Here is a 19,224-nt window from a genome sequence, read left to right as displayed (position 1 = left end):
TCTCTCTCTCCTGGGCTCCTACACCCCATAATCCATTTCCCTTCAGTTTGTGCTCTCTCTAATCTCTCCCCTCTTGGAGTTCTTCCATAGGAGCTCTGAGAGCAGACTAATGGCAGGATACTGGAGGCTCAGGAAGAAGTTTAGGGAAACCTGATGTAGGTTCAGGTCACTTCTGCAAGATCTTATTGCTGCTTCTAAAGTTCCCGCTTACCCTAAAAATATTCCCATGCATCAAACCAAACCTTGGCAGAAGTAAAACAGAGTCCCTAGAAAATGAACCCCTAATATAGGAATAAACATAACAGGATGAATTTACAATCTGAAAAAGGTTAAAGGAAATATAATAGGCAGTGGATCTGTTGAAAAAATGCAGAAACAAGAGCATGTGCCCAGCTACTGAGTTTCCTGTAGAAACTATAACATGGGTTATAATTATGCAGGAGAAAGCCAGAGAGGATTCAGGTCTGGAGGGAAATTCACCTAGAGAAAAAATGACACCACCTTAATCTAGAGTTCTCTATGCAACTAAGCCTGCTACAATTGCTGCAGCAGAGGGGAGTGAAATCTCTGTTGCAGGGCTCTTAGTCTACGGCACATGCAAGCTCATTTCAGCAGCCTCAGTGGAAGCAAAGTCCGCATTTTCCTGTTACTTTTGGTTTGATGGGGGGGGAGGGGGGGGAGGAGGTTACTTTTCAGGCACTTCTGTCCTTTGCGGTACCCAGAGGGTTGTAAGGTAGGGTAAAGAAATCTGCATGAGAACCTCTCCATCTCAGGTACCCAGATGCCATGATGATGAGTTATGGATGGATGGGTGGATAGACAAACTCTATCATTAGCGAGAATTGAGCCACACGATGCCCTGGTCTCTGTGCCTTTTGTGGACAAGAGTGGTTTCTTCTTGTTTCTCCTTGCTCCTTTGGATGAGGACTCCCTTCGGGAGAAAAAGCAGCGGGTAAGACCAGCCTTGGAAAGGGGATGGGTCAGAAGGATGTAGCCAGTAAGAATTTTCCCCCTCCACAAGCTGTTGGTTGTTTCTGTGTCTTGAAGACCTGTCCACACTGTGATTCACTTTTCCTTTCCCAGATTTGTGGGACAGCCCAGAAATGGACGCTTTATGTTTTTCAGTAACTGCTCCATGGGGGTGAGGGCCACAGATGATTGCATATTCTTATGGTGTTTTTGCTGTGGATCAAAAATATCCAAGGATGCACATGGCCTTTGAGTAGGGTTGGCTCCATGAATGAAGTCTGAGTGCTTGTAAAGTTCTGCACCTGTGCAGCAAGGTGGAGGGGTGGGGGAAGGAGTGGGAGTTGAGCAGTTTTCTGGGGTGGGTTGTGAGTCTTCTGCTATCCCTGTCTCTGGTTTTCCACTGGAACAACCTGGATCCCCCTGGACACCTTTTTCAACTCACTCAGGAGCTGATGCAAAGGATTCTGGGAAGCCTTACTCAAAAGCTGGTCTCCTGATTTCAAAATTTAGGAGTATTCAGGCCTGATCATTTCATTCAGGTCTCATTGCCAGTTCCAGGTTGAGAGTTATGTACACAACACCCTGCCTATAAAACGAGCGTATATTGTAGAATGTGAAATTAATACGATGTTCATTTGATGCATGCCTGTTCTTGCCTGGCCTGGGGCAGATATGGACAGATGACATTTAGTGCTACTTGGTCTGAGCAATGTGAACTCAAAATGGCCCTGAAATCCATATGGTGTGGATAGCACAGCAGCATTTCTAAGCTAAGTGGAGGTAGCAAAATCCTGTTCCCAATACCTAGACATAGGCCAAGTATTTGTTGCAAAAAGATTTTTAAAAATAGCTTGTCGTCATGTGAGTAGAAATGTAGCATTTTTGCAAACAACGTGAAGTGATCAGGGTGTGTGGAGGTGTCGAGAGGCAGCGTGGTCTAGTCAATAGTGCCCAGTCCTGGAAGCCAGCACACCCTCCCCCCCCCACCCACCCCCGCCACCAAGTTCTGTGGTACTGTCTGGCCTTAGTAATACTTTACATTTACAAACAGGCTCAACCCTGTAAATCCTTAGCCCCAGCACAGTCAGCAGGACTGCTCATTTGAGTAAGATCTACTTGCATGAAGGAGAGTTTGCGGATTGAGTCCACGGTAGCATTATGCTTCCCAGTGTCCTGGAGGTAGATAATAAATATAATTGCCTGCTGTTACAGGTGGGAACACTGGAGCCTGGAGAAGTGAAGTGACTTGCCCACGGTCAGGGAGCAAGTCTGGTTCAAAGAGAGGATTACAATAGAGTCCAGGGCTCCTTTCATAGTCCCCGAGACCAGACTGCCCCCTATGTCTCATTTCCACATCTATAAAATGGGGATAATCATACTTCCAGGCATGTCTCAAGAGGAGGGCAAGTGCCACCTAAGCAATAGCAGTATTACTAGGGGCACCATGCCGGAATGCAGAGCATATTTCTCTCCCTCCCCTTGCAATCCAACTGCTCTCACCTCCCGCTATAAAATGGCGAGCGTGACTTTTCCAGCTGAACTGGCTTTTCCACGCGTTCAAATGTGACAAATGGCCCAGCCGCCCAAAACAGTGAGAAATGTCTCAATGACAGGATGCAAAATCACAGGCAAAGGGGCAGAGAAAACTCTTCATACTCAGTTTCATGGAAAAACATGCCATCAGTTTTCCCCAGCACTACTGAGCACTTCTATTACTGTAGTGTTCTCTCTCTCACTCTCTTTGTTTCACATGCTGCTTTCCACATCCAAATCTTTTGAAGGGTCTGTCTGATGCCTTTTGCGACTGACTGAAGTGAAATCAAGTTCCTAGCTCACCCTGGTAGTTCTTCAAGTGTTTATTTGGAAGGGGTCTCAGAACATGCTGGCATTTTTATCAGCTAGCCAGCAGGCCTGTGGGAAAATGGAGCTTGTAATAGAAATGATTGGTGATCATTAGCTCTAATGTTGCTAATGGGTGCTGCTGTTCTGCAGAAATGATTACAAAGTGTGTGTGAGAGAGTGAGTGAGAGAGAGAGAGCCTGAATTGCCTCCTGCTATAATCTCATACTTCTGGGTTTGTTCTTAAGGGAATAAACATGTTAGACTCTACTCTGAAACCCACCAAAGTCTTTTGTCTTTATTCCCACGTTCTGTTGAATAGTTATACTGTACATATCAGATGGGTTCTAGTCTCTCTCTCTCTCTCTCTCTCATACTAAGATCTCTACAATAACTAATACTTCTCTTTTATTTTGTCCTTACAGAAAAGCCAGAGTTGGTATAATGTAAGTACTCCAGTTTCTCTTGTCCCTTGGTACATGTGGGGGTGGTGGGGAAGGCGGGCTGGGTTAAAAGGGGCTTTGCAATGGCACTGGGGCATGTTGATCATTTCAGAAAAGGCGGGGTGGGGAATGGTTCAGAGCTGGCAAGAGGGGATTGGCTTCTTAAGGGAGGGATATCAGAGAGAGGAGCCTCCAAGAATGGGAGCAGATGATGTGGTCTCTCAGTCACTGGCTTCCAGCTGCACGTACATAGTCAGGATCTCTGGATCCTGTCTCTCATTGGATCTCCTTGGAATAGAATAGAGTTTGGCTTTATATAGCACCAAACAGAGCTACAAATATATGAAAATGTTCACGCCTTTTGGAGTGGGTGTGAGGGCGGGAGGGGAATCACCTGCCCACAGAGCTTGCAGGAACATAAACCGTCTTTCATTTCTGCCTTGATCTGATTTTTTTTTTCCCCCTTTGAGATCATGAATGGCAGCGTTCGGACGCACAACGCTGTCAGTTTTCAGGTTTTCCACAAGCAAATAGCGGCAGCTTGGCTTTCACAGATGAACGCCATCCTCCCCCATGGTCTGATAGTAGATACCAGCCGCACAGTGGCTATGCAGATGAGGTGTTAAATTAGCATCTTTCATTTAAAACCACATCGGAAGAACAGTGCCTGTCCAGCAATTACTACACATACGACTTTTCCTGAAATTGGGCCTAGGTGGAAAGTGAGAGCATTTTTTTGTGACTATTGGGAGGGAAAAGTGCACCGTTTTAGAAGGGCCTGGCATATTCCAGGGACTGATCATGGGGAATGGAGCCTTTCCCTTCTAGGTCACTATCCCAGGTCAGTACCACTGAAAGTTGTGACTTATGTGGCAGATGCTCAGCTGCCCTAGTTTGGTGAGTCTCCTGGAACAGGTGGCTGCCCCATCAGAAAGAAGTCCTCAGCAATTGTCACTAAAGTGGAGCTCTGTTGGAAGCTCAGCAGGGAGGCCAAGGACTGAATAAAACATGGAGATTGAACTCTCCTCAGATCCCAAGGTGGTCTCTGCACGTCATGGGGAAAGCACATGGCTGGGATGCTTTGTTTACTATAACTTTTCTTTGGATAAAGAGACTTCAGAGCCAGATTTTCAAAGGAGCTCAGCTCCCCTTTAGACACCTAAGTGGAGTGCTCAGCAACCAGCTACTCCCATAACAGACAGCAGCAGCTATTGGGAGCTGAGCACTTTTAAAAATCTGGCCCAGGAACTCTAGAGTTGGGTCTATGGCCCTTTTTACAGGCAGCACATTTGCTAAAAGTACATAGTTTCAGGAGTGTTCAAAGCAGTTTTTGGCAGGAGTGAATCACTGGGCAGGAGGTCCCAGTGGTATGTCTTAGAGTGTTACTAACAGAAGTCAGTGTAACACTCAATATCTTATATCTCTGTCCATCTAACTGAGTTTGCTGTGTCCCTGGTCTTAGCTAGGAAGACAGTGGCAGTGCAGAACCACCGTTGCATCATCAGCTTTTCTGGGGAAGGGCAGTTTCTACTGGTTCTCCACAGTCCAGACTCTCAAAAGTTGTGGCTCTTCATTGAGACTGACCTTGGGTTTTTCTAGGGTATGGAGTATGGCCTAGATTTTTAAAAGCATTTAGGCAACTGAAATCAATGGGAGTTAGTACCTGAATACCTCTAAATATCTGGACATATGCCCTCTATTCAGCAGTGAATACCTGTTCAGTAAAGCACTTAAAACATGTGCTTAACTTGGGACACATGCTTAAAGTTAAGCACATGCTTAAGTGGTTTTTTGAAGAAGGATGGATTTAACATGTGGAGTCTATGCTTTGTTGAACTGGACCCATAAGCTCCTTCATTAAGAGTTCCCCAGTCATAACTGATGTAGACTACATGCTAACCTAGCAGTGATTAGTCCAGGCTTATTTGGCTTCATGCTTCCCAAGGTTCAGGCTCTCCTGGCTACAGAATTCCCAACAGGTTTCAGAGAACTATGACCAACTTCTGTATAGGCTCTTGGCAAGGCAGAGTAAAGTTTAAAAAACAAACAAACAAAAAACAAACCTGTGAGTAAAGCCAAAAATATCTAGAGGTGAGTGAGCATACCAGGATTTCTCGTTTCTCCTTCCCTCTCCCCTCCCAGGGTATCTCAAAAGTCATCTTATCCTCTGGCCTAATTCTGGACCTACCTCTGCTGGGTGCTAGGAGAATTGTGGGATCCCTCCAGCCAATCTGTGAGGCTCTGATACAGACCTCTAACGTCCATGATCACCTACTCTAGAGTAAGATGAATTTGGAGCCAGCACACATGGGAACCTGACTGCTGGAGAAAGCAAAGCATTAGATCCCTCTTAACCTGGGAGCCTAGACCCCAGAGAGGTTGTAGCAAGGAGATACCCTAGATATGGATCCCATGTCTGACCGATACCACTATCTGTTGAGCTGTGTACACATCGCAATCGTAGAGCACTTGCATTTTTTGTGAGTGCTGAATCATGGAAATCACAGAGACGTTTTATCATGTTGCACCAAAGTATCCTTCATCCACAGCTCCCACCCTCCAGTACGTGCTGCCTATCTGCTCTGGGAGTCTAAGTGGCTGAGGCAGGAATTTGCTCTTCTCTCATTGCACAGCTAGAAAGACACCAAACTTTTCCAGACACTGTCCTTCCTTCACTCACTCACTCACTTTGCACGTCTGCCTGGCCACCACTTCCAGTAGTGACCATTATTTATTTATTTTTAAATCTTCCATATCTCTAAAATCAAATCTCTTTGCTGACTAGTTCAGTTCTGAAATGAGTTTTGGTTTGAAACAGGAATTTTCCTCATGAGAGGTAGAGTGTAGACAAAGACAGACCTCGTTAGGAGGAGAAAGTGTTTAATAAGGATAGACGGGGTGAAGATGGCAGCATGGGCAGAAAACAATAGACCTCTTTCTATTGAAGTCAATGACCAAAGTCTCTTTGACTCCAGTGGGAGCTAGTGTGGATCCAGTATGCACAGACAGGCAAGGAGAGGGACAGAAGCAAGGACAGGAGAACATCTGGCTTTGGAGGCAAATGGAAGCAGTGTAGACAGATGGTGTTAGCAAGTGGTCAGAAATGTAGAGAAAGACAAACTAGGTTGGAGGAAACGTGGATTGCAGACAGGAGGAAACGGCAGAGAGGTGATCAGAAGTATGGAGAGCAGACTGACATGCACAGAAAGGTGGGGGTACTCAGAAACACAGAGCGCAGACAGAAGGAGCATGGAGAAGTGGCATAAAGAAGCATGTAAAGAAGTCAGTAACCATTAGCTGAAGATGGCATTGTGTTTTATACAAGAGCTGCTTGTTTTTGTGACTGCTGGGAGCCATTCCCTGCTGCATGATGCTTTGGTGTGATCTGCTTCTATGGTTCTCTTGTGGTTTTGTGTCCGCTCTATCTTATCTTTCTGTTCTCTTGTTTTTCCTCCATGTATTTTCAGCATGAGAGACAGCACATCCGGAGAGTAAGCACTGGCTGCGTTCTGCGTGGTTTTTTTGTTTTAGTCCACAAAGCTGTTGTGGCCAGATGAAAGCAGCAATGTGGAAATGGGGATGGGCCACCTGAGCTCCAGGAGGGGAATCAGTGCTAGTGATAGAGTAACAGTTGTCAGTAATTTGCTACTGCTTTGCATTGTGTTGGGCCAGTCCCTCCCACATGTCTTGCCAGGATCGCCAGCACTGGGATAACCAGACGCTTCCCCTTCCCCCTTCTCCAGGGACAGATCCATAAATTAGAGTCCATCTCCAGGGAGCGTCTAGAGAGCTCGCCTTTGGTGTCGTCTTGCAGTTTAGTCAGCTCTCGGGCGTGTCTTTAAACCTGTACATGTGAAACACAGGTACACCTACACTGCACGCAGACTCACTCTCACCCTCACTTACGGAGCCTCCTGCACCCTAGGAGTGTAGCTCTTCCCTGAAGCGCTCCTGCCCATCAGATTTGTATTAATACACTGGCTTTGGCTGTGGAGGCACCAGCCCTATTCCTGCTGCTTTTAACTGGTTTTCTTGTTTCTGTCTGTCCTGCTATGTTATCTCCCCTCCCCTTAACACCACTTTGACCTGTCCCTGCTTCTCCGATAGAAGTTGCTCCCTCCCACGTTCCATTTTGTCTTTTCTTCTTCCAAGACTATAGCAACCTCCAGCTGTGAATATTTGCTTTAGAACTCACCCTTCCTCTGCCTCCTAGTGTGTTCTCTGGTGCCACCCATGCTTTCCAAGAGATGCATGTGAGATTTGCATCAGGACCATATCAACTGGGGCGGGGGGAGAATTTATAGTTTGTGAAGTTCGAAGTACAGAACCAATAGAAGAGTAGGCCCTTCTTCCCCAATAGCGAAAGACCTTCCATCTGTCCTAGCCCTTCTCCTTCTATGTCCTGTAAATCAGGGGTGGAGGCTGACTGGCAGGTGCCCAATCTGAGAGTTAAAATACAGTACCAATTCAGGTCCCTTTCCTCAGGGCCAGCTAAGTACCTGAAGGAGATTTCCACAGGGAACTCTCAATAGCCAACAGAGGCCCTTCCAGCTTTCAGCAAGCAGGGCGGGGGAGAGGACATGCCGTTCTCCTTCGGTGACCTTTCTTAGATATCTCCTATGCCTCCAGCCTGGTACCCGTGGTGAGAGTTCTCTCATCTCCCCAAGGCTGAGCCACCAGCAATCCTCTATATAATATCCAGTAGCCAGTCTTGTGACGCTTAGTCAACTGCTTTCTCTGGAGACTACAGCTTCCAGCAACCCTGGTCATAAAGGGGCTAACAGATCTCCTGACCGAGTCTGAACTCACGAGCCAGTGCTCTGTTCCAAAGAGCTTCCCAGCTTTAGAAAGCCACATTGCACACCTGCCGTGAGAATGTGGGCTGCAGCTGAATCATATAGACCCATTTCTGATCCAGAGTGAACACATGCAGCCCTGCACCTGTGCTCATATCTCCTAGGTTGAGGAGCATGGATTTATTGGCTGGCTGGTTGAGTTCAACAGCCGTGAAAAAGGAAAGCTGCCCAAGGCATTTCCAGAGCCATTGGTGAAGAGCAGCAGACTTGGGTCCTGGCTTGTCAGGATTATTAGCCTGATTGATTAGAAGTCCATTACTAAGCACATGCAGACCTCTGCAGTCAACGTTTAGCCCTCAGGCTGCACTCTGAGTGTCCCTCTTCTGGGCTTAAGTGCTCTGTGTCTGCTCATCAGTTTTGAGACAGTGAGGTGCGGGCATGCAGTGACTGAGATCAGCAGTGAGTCGCCACGTATCTCTGTTTACTAAGAGAGTTGTCTGTCTGCATTAGCACAGGTCTCTTGTTGTTGTTGAGAGAAGGGGTCTGGTATGTCATCTCCTCCTGTCCAGTGACTCTTAAGGTGATGGAGTTTTCTCAGGCCCGCTTCACCCTAGAAAAGGTTTGCCAGTATAGCTCTAGCTACAAACCCTCCCAGTGTAAATGCAATTTAGACTGGCAAAAAAGTGTTTTTGCTAGTATAGCTTGTATCGGATTCCTGAGCGATAAGCTATACTGGCAAAAACACTCTGCCAGTGTAGAAATATCACTAATAAAATCCCCCCCTTAAACAGTATTGCTATATGTTGGCAGCTTAGAAGGAACCTCATGTCCAGGTAAATGGATACAATTCTGTCCCTCACTTCTCCTCCTCATAACAAACCCACACATCCCTGATATTTGGTTATGGATTGAAATCACTCCCTTGTGTGAGTTTACCGGCAGTGGGAACCAATAGCTTATCAACTCATGCTGCTATTACGTATGGGGAAGAGGGCTGTGTTATGGGCATTGTGGTAGATGTACGAAATCGCTTCACTGCTGTTTTTAAAATAGGGTGTGTTTGGTCTAGCCGTTGTGCTGTGTGGAATAATTCTTCCAATCCCCTTCTCCTGGAGAATGCAGCTAGCTGTTCATGGGCTGTCAAGATACCATCCCTCCTGTGGAACAGCTATTTCTTAGCAGTAGGAAGAAACCAGGCCCAGGGCAATATGGCCCAACCCCAAGTGTTCAGAAACCATGAGTCAGGCTCCCAAAATCATGAGATTGGCTAAGAGATCATGGGATTTGAACTATAATAAATGTTGGGTTCTTTTTCTTTGCCTCCTGGTTTTTGAGACATCAGGGATTTTGTTTTCAAGCTTTTCCCCACAGCCTCGAGGGCTAGAATCTTATTTTATTTTAAAATGAGAGCTGGGATTGTCATGTAGTAACATGACTCCAGGAGTTGGATCTGTAAGAGAAATACCAAATATTTTGAGACTTGCAATAAAATGGTGAGAATGAGCAACACTGGGAGAGGGTTTCTGAGGCTCAGTAAAGGAGCTGAGATTAGGGAAGTTTGGGCTAGTGTGAGGCCCAGTGCAGGGAAATCATGGAGCTGAAAGGGAAAGCCAAGGTGCTAACACTTACAAGAGTAAAAATGGGCATGAACAACAAATTTCAAATCCAGAGTCAAGCTTTTCCAGGATTTGGAGTGTTTGGATCTGGCGTTCTGGTCCAGCCCGTTGTAGAGAGAGGGCCTACGCCATGAAATCAGGTTGCAGAACCAATCCAATCTTCCCCAAAGTTTGTGAGTTTTCATATGCACAGTTTGGGCTTGGGTCTGTCTCTGGCACAGAGCTAGCTGTGTGGGAAGCTGGAACTCTCTTAGCCACTAGCAGGAATCCCCCAACCAGTAAATGTTTTGAAAAGTCTATATGTGTATTCTGGAAACATTTCACTGCCAAAAACAATCACTTCTTTCCTTTCTTTCTTTCCCCACTTGGGACGACAGGCCCTGTTCCCTGTCAGAGCATGGAGGATTCAGTTTATATTCCTCAGGCTCCACATCCAAGGTCAGAGCCAAGGAGGACTCTATGGAGACATGTAGACAGCCCAGCCTTCCATTCTTGTCTTCTGCTTGCTCCACTATAAATCACTCTGGTGACCCTCCTCTCTTGACTGTCCCTAAATAGGGGCATGACCTCAGGGTTCTTGGCTGTCTGGTGCCAGAGTGTCGGGCTTCTCCAGCATTTCCAGCTGCTGTATGTAGCAAGTGCTGCTTCTGTAAATCATCTCCTGCGATCTCTGTGCAGATAGAGGCCAAACCGCCGGGAGTGGATGCAGCACTGCCAAATATTCCTTCCCAGTCACTGGTGAGAAAGAATTAGCAAAAGTAAAGAGATGTCCTTGACGAGTTAGAGCAAACAGAGCTGGCTCCAGGGACCTGCAAGACCCAGGTGCATCCAAGGGGCTTTCTATCGACTAATCAGCTCCCTGGGCCAGCCCTACCCCCACTCTCATATCTCCCTGTAGAGTTCACCCCCTGCAGCTTGCTTTCTCTCTCTCCTGGTGTGTGTTTGCATTGAATATTCTCCTTCTCTGTTTCTCTACCTCAGTTCCTCCACCTCTTCTTTTCCTTATAGCTCACTCTAAACCCGCTATGCACATTGGCTTCATGATAAGGGCATCAGGGAGTTCCACCCTGGTTACAAAAATCATTTACAAGAATTCACTGCTTTCTGCCTACATCATTGAAATGCCTCTAGAATTATTTAAACTTCCTGTAAGACACCTGCTGAAAGGCTCTGACAGCACAGCAGCATGATTCAATCCATTTCTCTTTGAGAGCAAAGTCTGGGGCACAGCTCTAACCACAGACTATAATGAGTGGGATGAAGCGCCACCAGAAACTCTGCATTGTTTACAGTTGTCCACACAAACGCTGCGCGCACACACAAAGGAACTTTCCCAACAATGGCTCCAGAGGAGAGTTAGGGCTATTACCTCTGTTGATCCACACACACAATTGAACATTCAGCTTCTAGTACCATCTCACTCAAAGCAGCATGTGCTACCCTGTCATCACAAAACACCGGAAGACCAGAGATGGGATTGTGATAAGCACGTACTTTTCTCTCGGTCTCTACAAAATCCTCATCCAGACCCTGTTCAAATTACAAATACATTCAAGATGGAAGACCAAACTCTCTAACAAAGGCAGTATACTGCTTGCTGGGAAGGACTGATTAAAATACAGCATGCAGTCAAGTGCTGTAGTTTCATCTACAGTAGCTTTGGTGTGACATATGCCTCACGGCAGTACTATATGCAATAACACAAGCAAACTCGTGTCAGCTCCAACATCAGGGCCTGATCTGTCAATACAATGCATTGCTGTTTGCACCTAAGCAAAATAGGCGGACCCCCTCCCCCCCCCCACGCAAACAGAATGGTCGTTTTTTACACTGCCTTTGCACAGGAGTGAATGATGGCACAAGATGTAAGATAGAGGAGAATCAGAGCCATGGTGTACTCAAACTGAGAGTAAAAAGTAGGAGAGGCATAAGGTCCACTGGAAAGATGAAAAAGAATGGTAGTGAAAGAAGTTAAATGGAGGAGAGATTGAAACAGAGACACCCCTCCCCTTTTTTTTACTATACAAGAGAGAGAGATTCAAGCTCTCAGAGTAAAAGGTCTTCACACACACACACACACACACACCCCCCCAAAAAAAAACAAACCAACCAAAAAGAAAACTGAAGGAGATAAGCTGTGTATACCTTTGGGAGAAAGGAAAGTGATGTCTGAAACTGCTTCACCATTGCGTGTCAGCCTGAGCTACTGACTCAGAATCAGACAATGACACAGTATGGAGGGACGCACTGCACAAGGCCCCAGTAGTACAGATGAGTAAGCAGTTTGTTTGATAAACACCAGTTCTCTTTTGCTTGTGAATTGTCTGCAGCCAACTTGAGATTTTTCTCAAATGTTGCCATTGTTTTAAACAAAGAACAAGAGTACTTGTGGCACCTTAGAGACTAACCAATTTATTTGAGCATAAGCTTTCGGGAGCTACAGCTCACTTCATCGGATGCATGCAGTGGAAAATACAGTGGGGAGATTTTATATACACAGAGAACATGAAACAATGGGTGTTACCATACACACTGTAATGAGAGTGATCAGGTAAGGTGAACTATTATCAGCTCACCTTTCTCTCCTGCTGGTAATAGCTCACCTTACCTGATCACTCTCGTTACAGTGTGTATGGTAACACCCATTGTTTCATGTTCTCTGTGTATATAAAGTCTCCCCACTGTATTTTCCACTGAATGCATCCGATGAAGTGAGCTGTAGCTCGAAAGCTTATGCTCAAATAAATTTGTTAGTCTCTAAGATGCCACAAGTACTCCTGTTCTTTTTGCAGATACAGACTAACACGGCTGCTACTCTGAAACCCATTGTTTTAAATGATTCACTGGGTAATTTCTGCAAATAATTCTTGGTCTCTATTTAGTTCATCAGCAATTCGTTACAAGTTTTCAGTATTCAAACTTTGACCTGCATCGATTAGTTTTGATTGGGCATGTATGTCATTGTGATATGTTCTGTTCTCTGATTGGAGGATCTTAGCACAAAGGCCAGGTCTACTCTACAAGTGTTTGCTGGCACACCTATGTTACTTGGGTGTGAAGAAGTGTGATCTCTGACCAGTGTAGCTGTGCAGGCCAAAGCCCCTAATGTAGACACAATTATACCAGCAAAACTATGCTTTTGCTCGTAGTTTGTTTTGCTCGGGAGGGGGAGGGAGGGTAGAAATAAACTGTACTGGCAAAAGCCGTTTTGCCCATATAAACTGTGTCCACACTAGGATCGCTTTGCTGGTGTAATATACTGGTATTGCCACACCAGCAAAGCACTCCTTTTGTTAATCTGGCCTAGAAATCAGGCATTTCCTAATCTAGTGATTGGGAATTCAAAATTTACTTGCCACCAAAATTCCCCAATAATTACTTGAAAATTGCTCAGCATTCCTGCCATTCTCTTTAAAAACGGCTGTACACTCCTGGCAGGAGACTCCTTCGGTTAGACTATACGGGGAAAGCCGAAAAGAGGCTGCGAACACCGGCAAATCAAAGACATTGGAACAAATTTTGGAGAGTATTTGGCCAAGTTCCTTGCTAGTATTAATGGGGGCAACAACAGTTTTGCCCTCTTGTGCCAGCAAAGAATTTGGCCTGCTTTTGTCATAGGTATCCATTTCAACCCCAAAACCTGTGTACATCCTTCGTGAAACATCGAGGACCAAGTCCATCCTTGGTGCAGCTCTGAGCAGAGGATTCTTCTCCGCTCCCTCTCAATGTCTCTCCCGCTCTCCTTTAGTTTTCTGTGTTGTACAGTCCCATACCATTCTTTGCCAAGCCTCCCTGTCCTCTCCCTCCCACATCGATTGCTTCGGGTTTCCTGCCAGAGGATTTGTGTCTGTGTTTGAACAGCCATGGCCAAGGATATTTCTCCATGTGAAATCCACCCTTTACCCCAACATCTTATCTGTCCTTGCCCCCCCCCCCCCCCATGGTGTCATTCTGTCCCAGCTCCCTGTGTTTGTGGTAGAGTTAATGTTTACCATCATCAACTCCGCCTGGCTCTTGCTATCAGTATGTGCTTCTTTGCAGAGGAGGTAGGTGGATGTGCAAAGAGAAGAGAAACATCAGTTGCCCCTGCAGGTGATTTTGGAAGTAGTTTCTCAACCAGTTCCATTCATGACAGTGACCAAAGCCCTTACGTTGCTGTTGTCTGCAGCACTAGACCCCCATCACAGAGCAAGCTGTCACTGTTGAATATAGTAGTGTTGGTTTGTAGAAGTCACCCTCCACTGTTGTTGGCAGATGGGGTATATTGCTTCGCTCCTGGCTATGCTGAGAGACACACATCTGTGTCCAGTCTAGCTTCAGCCATTCCACTTTTGAGTGTCTGGGGTGAGAGAGATTACTGAACCAAACGCAAGCTGCTTGCCTGCTTCCCCAGGAATCTCTCGTTCGCATCAGTGAGTCACAGTCCCTGTGCCTGGGATTAAGCCCTATTCTGGTTCCTCTGGCTTTGCCAGAGCTGAGGTTTTGTAGATGTACTTGTGCCCAGTTCTTTGAGTCTTTTACTGGATACACTCTGGACAAGCTCCCACAGAATCATCATCATCATCAGCGACCCTGCATTCTGAACAGGAGCTGTGCCATATTACCAAAGTCTTCCTGTGCATTTCCTCCTTTGAGCATTTCTGCACTTTAAGGGGGATGGGGTAGTGAGGGGGGCAGCCACTGTTGATTGCAGAAGAAGTTTAAACCAATCTCCCCTGAAACTCTCAGAGAGTCCAGCTGCAGAAGCTTGAAGGCAATCCTCACCCTACCTTGCAAACGTGGACCTGGTTACTGAATAAAAGAAAAGGAGTACTTGTGGCACCTCAGAGACTAACAAATATATTTGAGCATAAGCTTTCGTGAGCTGCAGCTCACTTCATGAGTCTCTAAGGTGCCACAAGTACTCCTTTTCTTTTTGCGAATACAGACTAACACGGCTGCTACTCTGAAACCTGAATAAAAGGAGGAACTCCAGTTTTTCAAAGGCATCTTGGGGTTATAGAGCTTCAGACCAGTCCAGTCTCCCCTCATGTTGCTGATTTCATCATAGCTGTGCTCTCCTCCCTTCCCCTCCCCCTCAACGCAAGGTCTGTCCAACAACTTTCCATTACAGGAAACATCTGTTGGAGGCAGGGCTGAGCCTGGGTTACTGCAGGGCATTGGCCGACAGAGTTACCCAGATCCAGTAACTTAAAGCATGTGCAAATCATTTCAGTATCTCCCCACCCGCGCTGTCCATGAGAAAAATTAACAAAGACCAAAGCTGCCTTTCAGAGCAGAAAGGAGATGGGAGAGGAGAGCCTGAGGCAGGCGCTGGAGAAATATGTTACTGCTTCTCTGATCAGCAGGCTGTGTTGGTGAGCTGCGTACTGGTGTCCTGAGCAGCCTCGGAAATTGAGGCTAGATCTGTGATTTACTGCTAACACTGTGGGGTCCTGGAGAGCTGGACTATGTAAGTGACTGCTTGTCCTGAGCAGCCGTGTCTGTAAGGCACTGCTGCCCCCTTGCAGCCCCGCTTGGACTCTTCCAGCTGAAGGCACTTTTGCAGTGCTCCTTTAAAGGATACTCCCGAGTGGTGACCAGTGAGAGAAAAGCCACAAGAGCGTGAATAGTGCTGACCAGTGAGTTCCCCTTATGAGCCACTTTTTCAAAGTCTCTTGGAGAGTGATTCTTCTCTGGAGCTGCAGAGACTGCTAGGGCAGAAGAGCTGAATGTGAGGAGGAGAGAAGCAGGCTGCTGCTGTGTCTTCATTCATTGGCTTTGAATCTGAACCAGCGCAAGGGGCAGTGTGAGCCGGAGAAGGGGAGGGTGGCGGAGAGGTCGAAGGTATCGAGGGGGTGTCATGGATTGCTTGCTGGAGTGTGGCGCGCTCTGGGGCCCCATGCTGGGTCAAGAGAACGAGGAGTTGCTGTGGTACCTGGGGGGGCTGAACAGCTCACCCCAAGAATATGACAGCCCAGGATCAGAAGAAATTCCAGCCGTGAGTGTCTTCATTTATCAGTGTCACAGAAGTTCTGGTGCCTCCTCTCTTTGCCACTTAGATCCCACTGCCAAACAGAAGACTCTGGAGAGTCCAGTTTTTAAATATGGAAGCCCTCATGGAGAACCCCAAGCCCAAACTGGGGATCGGAATGTCCCCGACTGCAGGGGAAGGTTCTGATCCAGATCCAAAGTTTACTGCTCAACTCAGTCTCTCTAATGGCTGAACCAAAACCTCAGTTCTGATTGCACCCCTTCTCCTAGCTCACCCCACCATGAGCTTTGGAGAAATTTGGGTCCAGGCTGGAACTCCTCCGCTGGGCCCACCTCTAGCCCTGAGCCCACATTTGGATGCTCAGATTGGCATATTGGTGAGTAAATTCCCAATTCACACACCTGCAAATTTCTGTGTCCAGTGCAAGACTGTGACATGGTAATGAAGTACCTATCTTTGGGTCCACAGACTGTCTCTGAAGGACCTAGATGAAGCAAAGAGCTATTAATGGCTTATTAATCAAACTCGAAGGGGGGTGCAAAGGAGATGCAGAACTAGTGAGACAGTTCTCAGGGGAACGAGAGGGGCTGATTTTTGCATGATTTTTTTTCTTCACTTCTTCCTGTGCTAAGACTTTTGTATTACACATGGCAAGTAATCTCCCTGGTGCCCTCTCCCTCCCCTTCCTCTAGCAGAAGGCGGCTTCTGAATTCCCTGTGTTCTGCCCTCATTCACCTGTCTTTCTGACTCAGGGAACGTGTTGCCCTGCAAGAATAGGGGTGGGAAGGGATTAGACAGACGGGGCTGTACTCCAGGAGAAGGGAGCATTCTGGATTAGAGGAGAGATGTGCTACATTGGCATTTCTGCCTGCTTCCATTCATAGCTCTCAGAAGGCTCTGCCGGCGGGGAAGGTTCAGCCATTCTCAGAAGTCAGCATTGGCCAAGGAGGCTGCATTTGGCCAAGATTACCGCTCCCGAGATGGATTCATACTAAAATTTAGTAAACACAGGAGATGAGCCAGCTCATGGTCTCTCTGCAGCCAGTGGCAAAACTTGTATTGATTGTCTTCATTTGGGCCAGCGTAAAGTCCCCACATGCAGCCTCTCCTTTCTCCCACGGGAGTGCTGGCACCACACCAGTTGGCAGGGAGAGCTCCAGACTTCAGCATCCATGAGCTCCCAGTGCCAGTGTTTCTACCTCATTCTCTGCAGCACCTGACGCTAGGGTTCCTATACCACTCCCTGCATTGCTGTCTTCTGGAATAACTGGTGGGGTGCACCACCTCCAGAGCTCCTCTAGCACCTGGTGCTGGGAAAGTCTGCAGTCCATGAGAGCTTCCCTGTAGCTGTCATTGCTGTGCTATTCCACACTGCCGCCGAGCAGACCGTGGCATAGCCCTTCTGCTTGCTGCTCCTACTTCTCTGACAAGTCAGGGTCTCTTCCTCCTTTATTCCTGCCTTCTGCACACTTACTAAACTAAGCCCCCAATCTTCCCCTCGATGTGTCACTGGGATAACATCTCCTGCTTTTATAAACTCATTGAATCTCCTCCTTGCACCCCATGCCCTGATGTCCTTGTCTTTCTCTCCCCGCCACTCCCAGTCCCTCTCTAATGGTCACTCTGTTATTTGCAGGTGTTGAGTCCGACGTATAAACAGCGTAACGAAGACTTTAGGAAACTCTTCAAACAGCTTCCTGACACTGAGCGCCTCATAGTAGGTAAGGCTGGCTGGGCTCCTCCCTGCCCTTCTGCACTGTGCCCTGCTAGGCTGTGGGCGGACGTTTCAGGAGGAAGCTCAGGGACAGGTGCATGAGTCTGTTTCCTCTGGAAAGAGGTCACCCTGATACCTTGTCTACACTTGCAGTGGCGTGTAGGGTGTGGTTAGCTCCACGCCGCAGTGAGTGAAAGGCCGGCTGCGTCCACGCTGCCGTGCGGAGCTCCATGCCGCAGTGAAAGGCCGGCTGCGTCCACGCTGCCGTGCGGAGCTCCACGCCGCAGCGAAAGGCCGGCTGCGTCCACGCTGCCGTGCGGAGCTCCACGCCGCAGTGAGCGAAAGGCCGGCTGCGTCCACGCTGCCGTGCGGAGCTCCACGCCGCAGTGAGCGAAAGGCCGGCTGCGTCCACGCTGCCGTGCGGAGCTCCACGCCGCAGTGAGCGAAAGGCCGGCTGCGTCCACGCTGCCGTGCGGAGCTCCACGCCGCAGTGAGCGAAAGGCCGGCTGCGTCCACGCTGCCGTGCGGAGCTCCACGCCGCAGTGAGCGAAAGGCCGGCTGCGTCCACGCTGCCGTGCGGAGCTCCACGCCGCAGTGAGCGAAAGGCCGGCTGCGTCCACGCTGCCGTGCGGAGCTCCACGCCGCAGTGAGCGAAAGGCCGGCTGCGTCCACGCTGCCGTGCGGAGCTCCACGCCGCAGTGAGCGAAAGGCCGGCTGCGTCCACGCTGCCGTGCGGAGCTCCACGCCGCAGTGAGCGAAAGGCCGGCTGCGTCCACGCTGCCGTGCGGAGCTCCACGCCGCAGTGAGCGAAAGGCCGGCTGCGTCCACGCTGCCGTGCGGAGCTCCACGCCGCAGTGAGCGAAAGGCCGGCTGCGTCCACGCTGCCGTGCGGAGCTCCACGCCGCAGTGAGCGAAAGGCCGGCTGCGTCCACGCTGCCGTGCGGAGCTCCACGCCGCAGTGAGCGAAAGGCCGGCTGCGTCCACGCTGCCGTGCGGAGCTCCACGCCGCAGTGAGCGAAAGGCCGGCTGCGTCCACGCTGCCGTGCGGAGCTCCACGCCGCAGTGAGCGAAAGGCCGGCTGCGTCCACGCTGCCGTGCGGAGCGCCACGCCGCAGTGAGCGAAAGGCCGGCTGCGTCCACGCTGCCGTGCGGAGCGCCACGCCGCAGTGAGCGAAAGGCCGGCTGCGTCCACGCTGCCGTGCGGAGCGCCACGCCGCAGTGAGTGAAAAGCCGGCTGCGTCCACGCTGCCGTGCGGAGCGCCACGCCGCAGTGAGTGAAAGGCCGGCTGCGTCCACGCTGCCGTGCGGAGCTCCACGCCGCAGTGAGTGAAAGGCCGGCTGCGTCCACGCTGCCGTGCGGAGCTCCACGCCGCAGTGAGTGAAAGGTCGGCTGCATCCCGCGCTGCTTTGTGGCGCTCCACCCAGCAGTGAAAGGCCGGCTGCGTCCACGCTGCCGTGCGGAGCTCCACGCCGCAGTGAGTGAAAGGCCGGCTGCGTCCACGCTGCCGTGCGGAGCTCCACCCAGCAGTGAAAGGCTCTGGCACAGGTGAAGCTGACTCCCCTGTACTGCCCCTAAACAGTGCGTTACCCTCCACACAGCTGTTCACACCTACACTAGTGGAATGTGCAGTGTCTGTACTCTGCATGCAGCCATAAGTGTAGTGAACAAGCCCGTTGCCTGCCTCCCGTATGTGTAGGGCCTGATCCTCAGCTGGTGCAAATGGCCCTTTTGCTGTTGGCGTCACTAAAGCAACACTGATTGGCTCTGCCTGAGGATCTGGCTCCTAATGGCTTCGAGAGCCTGGAGAAAAGTCCCCTTCCCACTTGGTGAGTCAGGTGAGGGGTTAGCCTGAGAGCTGGTTTGCAGCTGTTA

At 48.9% G+C, this 19,224-nt stretch overlaps 1 protein-coding gene across 9 annotated transcripts in view; it reads left to right on the top strand.

The window, feature by feature from the left end:
* Window positions 1-19,224, top strand: part of GRAMD1B (GRAM domain containing 1B) — a 289,702-nt gene that overhangs the window by 249,095 nt on the left and 21,383 nt on the right. For 8 of the 9 annotated variants that reach the window (XM_043533870.1, XM_037882223.2, XM_043533873.1 and 5 more), the window contains 2 exons: window positions 3,234-3,254; window positions 17,274-17,358. In XM_043533870.1, coding sequence (XP_043389805.1) covers window positions 3,234-3,254; window positions 17,274-17,358 — 106 coding nt within the window. The remainder of the gene's footprint in view (window positions 1-3,233; window positions 3,255-17,273; window positions 17,359-19,224) is intronic. The other variant, XM_043533872.1, reaches the window with a different exon arrangement.

The sequence above is a fragment of the Chelonia mydas genome, chromosome 22 (assembly GCF_015237465.2).
Source record: "Chelonia mydas isolate rCheMyd1 chromosome 22, rCheMyd1.pri.v2, whole genome shotgun sequence".
NCBI classification, from domain to species: Eukaryota; Metazoa; Chordata; order Testudines; family Cheloniidae; genus Chelonia; species Chelonia mydas.
Note: the sequence above shows the minus strand (reverse complement) of the source record. Positions and strands in the feature narration are given on the sequence as shown.